At 50.4% G+C, this 9,171-nt stretch overlaps 3 protein-coding genes across 3 annotated transcripts; 2 read left to right on the forward strand and 1 right to left on the reverse strand.

Annotated features, from left to right (window-relative positions):
* The first annotated feature begins 1,085 nt into the window (after positions 1-1,085).
* LOC119331508 (pentatricopeptide repeat-containing protein At3g42630-like) lies at positions 1,086-2,546 on the forward strand. The gene has a single exon (XM_037604672.1). The coding sequence runs from the start codon at positions 1,135-1,137 to the stop codon at positions 2,389-2,391; it is 1,257 nt and encodes a 418-aa protein (XP_037460569.1). The 5' UTR covers positions 1,086-1,134; the 3' UTR covers positions 2,392-2,546.
* Positions 2,547-2,549: 3 nt separating this feature from the next.
* LOC119331507 (RNA pseudouridine synthase 3, mitochondrial) lies at positions 2,550-6,153 on the reverse strand. Its single transcript, XM_037604671.1, has 8 exons — positions 5,851-6,153; positions 5,391-5,462; positions 5,133-5,291; positions 4,703-4,831; positions 4,500-4,616; positions 4,276-4,377; positions 3,431-3,589; positions 2,550-3,191 (listed from the first exon to the last, which is right to left on the reverse strand). Exons 1-8 carry the CDS (start codon positions 6,151-6,153, stop codon positions 2,817-2,819), a joined length of 1,416 nt encoding a protein of 471 aa, XP_037460568.1. The 3' UTR covers positions 2,550-2,816.
* A 643-nt stretch (positions 6,154-6,796) lies between these two features.
* Positions 6,797-9,151, forward strand: LOC119331202 (probable mitochondrial adenine nucleotide transporter BTL1). Its single transcript, XM_037604372.1, has 5 exons — positions 6,797-7,081; positions 7,539-7,633; positions 7,766-8,099; positions 8,335-8,575; positions 8,749-9,151. The coding sequence occupies exons 1-5, from the start codon at positions 6,890-6,892 to the stop codon at positions 8,994-8,996; spliced, it is 1,110 nt and encodes a 369-aa protein (XP_037460269.1). The 5' UTR covers positions 6,797-6,889; the 3' UTR covers positions 8,997-9,151.
* Positions 9,152-9,171: the final 20 nt, after the last annotated feature.

Here is a 9,171-nt window from a genome sequence, read left to right on the forward strand (position 1 = left end):
TACCGCGGGTGCATGATGGCATGTTAGACTGGTGGCTTCGAGCTAGGAGACCTCTTGTTAGGAGGATCAAGAGAGGTTTTGACAGCTTCGTCATTGCGGTTGCCTGGTCTCTATGGAAGCAAAGGAATGCCCGTGTGTTTAACCAGAGGGAACAGGAAAAGAACGTTGATGAGTTGCATTTGCACATCCTCAACGAGCTCAAGGAGTGGAAGGATGCAGGCCTAGGTGTTGGTAGCTTACATCATTTTGTGAGAGAGGAGCTTTAGGCATAGGTGTTGGTGTTGAGTTGTACTCCCTCCGTTCCGAATTACTTGTCGCGGGTATGAATGTATCTAGATGTATTTTTGTTCTAGATACATCCATTTCTACGATGAGTACTTTGAAACGGAGGGAGTACTTCCTTGTGTGGATGTTCGCGTCGCACGCAAGCTCTTGTAAATAACCTTCTGTCTTTCATAAAAATATGATACGTCATTGGGGTACTCTCGAAGAAAAAAAGAGTACAATGAGTCCTGTTTGGAACAGACCTGGCGGCACGGCACGGCCCGGCCTGTGCTAATCGTGCCTGGCCCGGCACGACCCGCCATGGCACGTTTAATAGCCGGGCCGTGGCGTGCCGGCCCACTGGCGCTGCTCTTTGGCCCAGGCACGACTTGATTAGTAAATGGGCCGGCCTGATGGCCCGTTTAGCACGCTGGGCTGCACATTTTCAACCTGTTGAGCTGGTTTTTTGGCCTGTTGGGCTATATTTTAGGTATACATAAGTAAAAAAGATTGAAAATTATATAAAAAATTAAACGGGTCGTACCATGCCAGCCCGCGTACCCAGGCTCCAGGCCCAGGCATGGCCCAAGGCGTGCCGCGTGCCGGGCACGGCCCGTTTAGCCCGTGTCGTGCCTGGCCCATGGCGAGCCGTGCCGGCATGCTCGCGGGCTGGCCCATTTGGCCAGCTATAGTTTGGAACGGGAGATTTTCCTCGATTCTTTAATATTTGAACTGCCTGGTGTGAAATTTCTGCGAAATTCGTGTTAAGCTACAAATAGGACTTGGCTTTTCTTGTGAAAACTACTCTTGGATCAATGATGGCAGTCTTTTTTCTTTTCTTACGATGGCTCCATGAAAGGATGAGGTGATATGGGCTCCCTCTTCCTTCCATGGCCGCTGCCTTCCGCCGTTTGTCCTCTCCCGGCCGCTCGTCGCCGACCCCCGGAGCACCACCACGCGCCGCTCGCCGTCCCATCCTCCTCGTCTCATCACGTCCGCCTCCCTCCTCCCCTTTCTTCGCTCAGTGAGCTCCGTCTCACTCAAACTGACCTCGCCCGAGCGCACACGCCAGCGTCGACGCGCATCGTGCCCCGTCCAAGAACTGCCCCACCGGATGCCGACGCCGCGGCGGCCCTCATGGTCGCCCGCGCGGAGGCCGGCGACTTCGTGCGGGCTCAGTCCATCTGGGCGCAGCTCCTGCTCAGCTCCGCCGCGCCGTGCCTGACTGCCGCGGCGCCCCGCCTCCTCCCGGCGTACGCGCGCGTCGGCCGCTACGACGAGGTCCTCCTCGCCGCGAGGGAGCTCGCCGCGCGTGACCCCGCCGCGGCGCGGGACCTCTACCCGCTCGCCGTTTCCTGCCTCGGCGCCGCCGGCGAGCTCGCTCTCATGGAGGACGCCGTGCAGGAGATGGCCCGCGCCGGCCTCGGCGTCGACTCCGCCACCGGCAACGCCTTCGTGCGGCACTACGCAGCCTCCGGCACCGTCTCGGAGATGGAGACGGCGGTCGGCCGGCTCAAGAAGACCGGCCTCCTCATCTCCGTCGACGCCATCCGCGCCGTCGCTTCGGCGTACATCGCCCACCGGAAGTACTACAAGCTCGGCGAGTTCGTCAGGGGCGTCGGCCTCGGCCGCCGGGACGCCGGCAACCTGCTCTGGAACCTCTACCTTCTCTCCTTCGCGGCCAACTTCAAGATGAAGTCGCTGCAGCGCGCCTTCCTGGAGATGACCGCCGCCGGGTGCCGGCCGGACCTCACCACCTTCAACATCCGCGCCGCCGCCTTCTCCAAGATGTGCATGTTCTGGGACCTCCACCTCACCGCCGAGCACATGCGCCGCGACGGCGTCGCGCCGGACCTCGTCACGCACGGCTGCTTCGTGGACGCCTACATGGAGCGCCGGCTCGCGCGCAACATCTCCTTCGCGTTCCGCCGGCTGGACGGCGGCGCCGAGCCTGTCGTGGCCACGGACGGCGTCGTGTTCGAGGCGTTCGGCAAGGGGGGCTTCCACGCCACCTCCGAGGTACTGCTAGAGGCGGCCGGCGGGAAGCGGCGATGGACGTACTACGACTTGCTCGGCGTCTACCTGAGGAAGCAGCACAGGAGAAACCAAATCTTTTGGAACTACTGATCTTCATCAGTGCAGCACTGTTACACTAGTGCAACAAGGTAGGAGTACCAGATGCTACGATGTACAGGGATGATTGTTATGCTAATAGAAACAAAATCATAGATGTAATGGAACTATGGAAGAGTCTTTGTAAGATGACTGCCAAATTTGATTTATAATCTCCCTAAAAAAATTACAGTACTAGCATCAATTTCTCACTGATTCTGAAATGCCAGCTGCTACAAATCGACAACCTGACAATCCCAAAGAAAACCTAAATAACAATATTATATGTAACTCCCTAATTCTGAATTTCAGAATATGCCACTCCATGTGTCACTGAAATGTGGGCATGGGCCCTGCACGTCAGTGATCTTAAAGGGGTCACATCATGAAATGCACTTAAGAGGAGTCACATTAAAAATCATTCAAACAAAGATAAACTATTACACCAGGTAGGAAGACATTATATTCCAGCTAATTTTCATGTGCGCGGGCAACGGTGCGATGAACCTTAGGAGATTCGGCTTCTCCTTGGACCATGGGGTGCCATTATCATGCCACTCTCCGGTGTTACTCAGGAACTTTGCGATGTTCGGGACCACCATCTCCCGGCAATGGAGGTGCAGCAAAGGGACTTTAGAGAGAACACTGCCCTTCTGAACCTCCAAGCCTTCAGGCCGCCTCAGCTTGTATGGTTCCCCGGTGAACGGCTCAAAGTCCGGTTGGGGATTCTGCTTCCACCTTTGGTGCACGAACCACCCATATTTGTAATCTCCAACAATGGGAGTGCCCAAGGCTTCCGCACAGTGCACTCGGAGCTGCAGCAGGGTCAGCATAGTTTAGATTGGTGATTTCAGTTAAAAAAAATCAATTATAAATGTAAGGATATGTGAATATATTCACCGTGTTACAAAACAAACTCGGGTGTTGAAGGGGAAATCGAAAGATGATGCAACAGGATGTACGGCGTATCCATAATACAAGTATGTTAACATCTTCATATATTTTACAGAAATGTGTTTCACCAGTAAGAGTTAATTAGGTGCCGTGAGACTACCTGATGCTTCCGGCCTGTCAATGGGCGCAACTCAATCCAGGAACAGCCATTGATGGTGGGTCCCATCACTCGATACTCAGTAACAGCCTCTTGTGCACCATCTATGCCAGAGGGATGCGCCAGAATGACCCTCTCAGCTTTTCCATCATCAAGAAGTACCTAGTTCAGTGAGAAAGAAACCAGGACATGTGACAAATCTTGCCATTAAAAAAATGGATCGTTACTACATATGAGTATGACCTTATCTATGAATCATCTTGGTTCAATCCGTGGAAAGGAGCCAGGGATGCACCAACTGTGATGGTTGATGAGAGTGCTAAGAGCATCTCCAATAGGTGCCCTATTTTAAGGCACCAAAGTGTGCTTGGAGTAAAATTTACAACATCAAAAAGTGGATTATAGCCGAAAAATGTTCATCTCAAACAATTGCCCTAAAATTGGTTCCCTAAAATACATCACGGTTGCCTTCTTGCCGGTGCCCTATTTTAGGGCACCTGTTGGAACAACGAAGTGAGCTGTTTTCTTGTGGTCTTGCGTGGTCCCTGCTGCCCTAAAAAAATTGCAACAGCAGCTGAAGTGTTGCAATGCAACACTTGGTGCTGTATTTTGCAGCTGCCCAATCCTTGGGAGTATTTTTTTTTTGCATATAAGGCACCTGTTGGAGCAGCGTTTTTGCCCTTCGTGCGCTAAAAAGCGGTTATGCCCTATTTTAGGGCACCTATTGGAGATGCAAAGATGACTACATCTTCTAAATGATGCAATGATTTAAGTAACATAAAACATTAAAGGATTCTTCATTTCTTAATAACCAAATACTTTTCTTAGTAAGATACATGATATAATACCTTTGTGAGAGGAGCAGATATAACTCCTTCACTCTCTGTAGGGGTCCCAATGACCAACGCCCAGTACCTCTGCACGTATGATTCACAGGCAGTATTCCATATCTACAAGATGCATCAATAATACAAGACATCAGTGGGCTATTACTGCAAAAGGGCATGTCAATCAAAATCATTTAGATATAAGCCCACTTGCCAAGTCGCCAAAATCACGAATTTATGTTAACCTGCGAAGCTGTTCTTGCCAATTTGATGCTAGTGAAGAGCCAGTGCAGCCGGGTAAAGCTTTCTCTTGTTCTTCCCATCAACAGCAAACCACTAGTATCTCTGTCCAGTCGATGGACCTGCACTCACAAACCGCAGGAAGAAAATCATCAGAGAGAGCTTAAGACAACACATAGCATCCCAAAATAAAGAGAAACAATCTAACCAATTTTGGACCCTCTTCATTCCCATATGACAGTGCTGCTGCTGCAAGCACATCCATACTGTTATGTACTGGTAAATTCCCCTTCATGGGCACTTTTGGAGGCTTGTTAAGCACAAGTATGGCTGAGTCCTATAATTTAGAAAGTTCAGCATACTATGATGGATCTGAATAAGGAAAATCAAATAACCAAACCCTAGGTGACACCTTTGAAATATCAATAAGTAACTTGTGAATGGCATTTTTACGGCATTGTGGAAGTAATATAATATGTAGATAGACACTTGATTTACACATATCATAATCTTGTATGCGCAAGTTAATTTACTGTACAGAGGTCAGGGGCTTACACAACTGCCCACAAAAAAAACATTTGTTACGGCAGCAATCATGCAAGAAACTAATCAGAGTACAACATAGAATGATAGATTACCTTGTAGATGACAAGCCTTTTCAGGTACTCAATCTCATCCCTATTGGGATGCAGTGTGGCAGTTGGAATGGTCTCATACCGCTTCTTTATCTCGGCCTCAGCCACAGACACAGGAAGATGAATTCTCATGCCAGGCTCCATCACTTCAGAATGCTTGATCTGCAACGAACTGCTGAGCATATTTACTTCACTCACGTAGTAAATAACATTTCACTAAAAGAACCCCAGAAAATACAGCATGAATTCTTCATTACATACCTTCTTCAAATGATGCTTCCGGCACCAAATGCTCTCTGCTGAAACCTCCTGATCTGAGCACTCAGTGTAAACCTGATAACAGATAGCAGCACTTTTCATGTCAGATTGAAAACAATGCCTACATGCAGTGTAAACTGGTAGTGAAATGATAGAAACTAAAGCAAAATATACCAAAGCGAATCAATCAATGGCTCATTGGAGAAAAACATTGCGATCATTAACTGAATTCATCACAATTAATCAATGGTACCTAAGCATGAAAGCAGCTAAATCATTTCGCCACTATAATAGCCTACACTTTGAACAAGCAATTCACATCTGAGAACAATGCAATCCCATTCTTATCGCGTGTTAACACTAACTGAAAAAAGTAGTGCAATCTTTTCATTAATAAGACCGCAGATGATAACAACAGGGCCTGTATAGAGTGCGGAGGCGTGGCACCCGCAGTAATACGCACCTGCCTCTTGTTGAAGTGCGCCTGCACGACCTCCTGCGGCACGTCGGCGAAGCAGTGCTTCACCCAGCTGACCGCCGTCACGTGGCGCGGCGCCACCTTCCTCCCGGGGAGCGGGTCGGCGCCGGCAGGGAACGGCGGCAGGGAGAGCAGCTGCCGCGGCCTCGGCCCGGGCTTGGGCGCGCCGAGGCGGGCCACGTTGTTGCTGTCCACGCGCACTACCGGCGCGGGCGCGGGCGGCGCCAGCCGCGACAGCCCCCGCCTTGCCGCCGGCCATGGCCACGTCCCCAGGCGACGCCGCAGCATCCTCCTCCGAGCCGTGCTGTGGTGGTGGGCACTGGCCCGCAGCGGCCAGGTAGATTACATAACTGGGCCGTCCTGACCCCGAGACCCGTGAAGGCCCGTAAGCAGAACTCAATCCTGCACGGCCCGGCGCGAGGGCAGGCCCGATACGCTGATATCTCTCGACAGGTAATTGCCTCGGGTTGTCTCAAAAAAAAAAGGTAATCGCCTCGGGAAACGTACAATGATGGTCCTCCGCTTCTTCAATTTGTAGTTCTCCCGCTCTCGAAAAATAAGGGGGAAACTTAAATATCTCTATGGTTTGCATGCAGGATACGAACCCAGTCTCTGTCTTCGAAAATGCCACTGTCCCGAAAATCCCAGGAAGAAACCCCTGACGCAAATGTACAAAAAACTCGCACACGAACGTGTAAAACATACGGAGAAACTCCAAAAAATATACGAAACGTAGCACCGAAAATGTTCACATCACGCTTTTCTCTTCTATTTCTGAGGAAAAAAACGTTCACATCACGCGAGACCACAACAATGCACGTCGAAAACGTGCAGCAAGTTAGCCGAGCGTCGCACAACATGTAGAAATGTGTCAAAAAAAGTGGACACTGCAGAATAAATACACCTCCTCCTTTCCGCCGTGGAACCGTAGACGACGGCCGATTCTTTCCGACGCCACGTCGTGAATCGCCGTTCTTCCTTCTCTATTCCGCGCCTCTGTTTGCCGTTGTCCGGGGTTCCAGCCATGGGCGTGGAGGAGGGCTTTCGCGGCAACAAGCTCACGCTCGCCAGCATCGGCTTCGCCGAAGCCCGCGGCGCCGGCGCGTTCAAGGACGACGGTCTGCTTGGAGTGGGGCTCCCCAAGCCCAAGGACGGCTACCTCGACTGGGACGTAGCAGTCAGGCTCAGCCTGCCGGACGTCGGCGCCGCCGTCAGGGTAAGGAACCGCAGATCCCAGCGCCTCGGGTAGCCGTGTGTGCGGTTCATGCAAATTGGGACGGTTTACGACTTCGTTTGGAGGCATTGTTGCGCTTTTTTTCTAAATTTTTTTGGAAATTGCTGTGCTTGCTTGTTAGTTCTGATGCATTTCGCACTTGGCGATCTTTCGTCAGTAACTGTTCACAGTGTTTCTGCTGAAGCTTCTCTCTGTCAGGGTTTCAGAACGTCCACTTGCTTCAAATTTGAACTCCCTTGATCTGTTTCGCTCTCTTTCAATTGTATGGTATGATAGTACAACAGTCACTGCAATTGTTTTTACTAGTATGACTATGGCTGATGTATATCTTATGATTTAGGATTAGCTTTGTAGTTTGATGTGTGCATCTTTCTATTTCCCATCGACATGTGTTGTGAGTTGTTACATCAGAACCTAAGAACCTTAATTTCTAGCGCAGACTTTGCTGAGGCGTCGAGAAATTGCAGAATTCGTCAGCGGGGCAATGGCTGGTACCATGACTAAAGCTGTTCTTGCTCCTCTAGAAACTATCAGGTATTCATTTTACTTTCATCTAAACTTTCAATTTTTTCTGATGATAGCAAGATTCGATTGGTCGGGTAAGTTAATCAGGCTCATTTGATATTAATAAAAAATAGTGATGCCATGGTTTCTGATTGATTTCAGGACAAGAATGGTTGTCGGTGTAGGGTCAAAACAGATTTTCGGTACTTTCATGGAGATCATGGAACACAATGGCTGGCAAGGGCTCTGGGCAGGCAACACGATTAACATGATCCGCATCATTCCTACTCAAGCAATTGAGCTCGGCACATTCGAGTGCGTCAAACGGAGCATGACTTCAGCACAATTGCGATGGAAAGAGGATGGATGCCCAAAGATACAGCTCGGTGGTTTGACGATCGAGCTGCCTCTTCACCTGCTATCTCCAATCGCCGTTGGAGGCGCGGCAGCTGGGATAGTCAGCACTTTAGTGTGCCACCCCCTTGAGGTCCTCAAGGTACATCAGACCTGACTCTGTATTAACTGACTACAATGATACTGACAAATTTGATGGTTACTATCGATGATAAACTACCTGTGGCTTAAATAAATTGTGTAATGTGCTGTCTGTTTCCAAATCAGCAGGGCATACTGACAAATATCTTTGCATTTGATGTGAATGTGATGGTATTTTATATACTTGTGCTGGCAAACCACTTGCCGATTCGTTGATGTTCTATGCTCTGTCTCAGGATCGTCTGACTGTTAACCGCGACGCGTATCCTAGAAATATCGCCCTTGCGTTCAACAAGATCTACCGAACCGAAGGCGTCGGCGGTCTGTACGCCGGCCTGTGCCCGACGCTGGTCGGCATGCTCCCTTACAGCACATGCTACTACTTCATGTATGAGACGATCAAGACCTCCTACTGCCGTGCACATGAGAAGAAGTCGCTGAGCCGTCCCGAGCTGCTGGTCATCGGAGCTCTTTCAGGTGAGAGGATTCAGTGCAGCCCAGAAGGCAGAAAGTTACTACTTGGTTTCATTCTGTTTACCTGTGCTGTGCAACAAAATCCTTGGAGAAACTTAGAAATGGGGTGTGTTCAAGATTCACTTACAGTTTGGCCACTGAATACGCCGTTAAATTTCGAGGTTGCTTTTGTCCAGGTCTGACGGCGAGCACGATCAGCTTCCCTCTGGAAGTGGCGAGGAAGCGGCTGATGGTCGGAGCCCTGCGAGGGAGATGCCCGCCCAACATGGTCGCGGCCTTGGCCGAGGTGGTCAAGGAGGAGGGCTTCAAGGGGCTGTTCCGCGGCTGGGCGGCGAGCTCCCTCAAGGTCATGCCCACGTCCGGCGTCACCTGGGTGTTCTACGAGGCATGCAAGGACATCCTTCTGGCTCCACACCTAGCCTAGCCGTTGCCTTGCCTGAGATCATTCAGCAGGGCAGCAGGCACAACTCATTGTGATGTGCTTGTGTGTGGATTGTCATCTTTTTGTCCCATTTGGAAACACGCACTTGCCAGGAGCAATGCTACACCTACGAAGGGAGTTACATAAAATTTACGCCAGTTGGCAGATTGTGATTGGG

Source organism: Triticum dicoccoides, chromosome 7A, assembly GCF_002162155.2.
Source record: "Triticum dicoccoides isolate Atlit2015 ecotype Zavitan chromosome 7A, WEW_v2.0, whole genome shotgun sequence".
Lineage (NCBI taxonomy): Eukaryota > Viridiplantae > Streptophyta > Magnoliopsida > Poales > Poaceae > Triticum > Triticum dicoccoides.

What these genes read in the sequence shown, in the direction of transcription:
- LOC119331202 (XM_037604372.1), top strand. Translation starts at nt 6,890, where the DNA reads ATGGGCGTGGAGGAGGGCTTTCGCGGCAACAAGCTCACGCTCGCCAGC. An exon ending in GCTCCTCTAGAAACTATCAG is followed by an intron (nt 7,634 to 7,765) that starts GTATTCATTTTA and finishes GATTGATTTCAG; the next exon opens with GACAAGAATGGTTGTCGGTG. An exon ending in GGTCATCGGAGCTCTTTCAG is followed by an intron (nt 8,576 to 8,748) that starts GTGAGAGGATTC and finishes GCTTTTGTCCAG; the next exon opens with GTCTGACGGCGAGCACGATC.
- LOC119331508 (XM_037604672.1), top strand. Translation starts at nt 1,135, where the DNA reads ATGGGCTCCCTCTTCCTTCCATGGCCGCTGCCTTCCGCCGTTTGTCCT.
- LOC119331507 (XM_037604671.1), bottom strand. Translation starts at nt 6,153, where the DNA reads ATGCTGCGGCGTCGCCTGGGGACGTGGCCATGGCCGGCGGCAAGGCGG. An exon ending in CGCACTTCAACAAGAGGCAG is followed by an intron (nt 5,463 to 5,850) that starts GTGCGTATTACT and finishes ATCTGTTATCAG; the next exon opens with GTTTACACTGAGTGCTCAGA. An exon ending in TGGCAAGAACAGCTTCGCAG is followed by an intron (nt 4,378 to 4,499) that starts GTTAACATAAAT and finishes TGCATCTTGTAG; the next exon opens with ATATGGAATACTGCCTGTGA.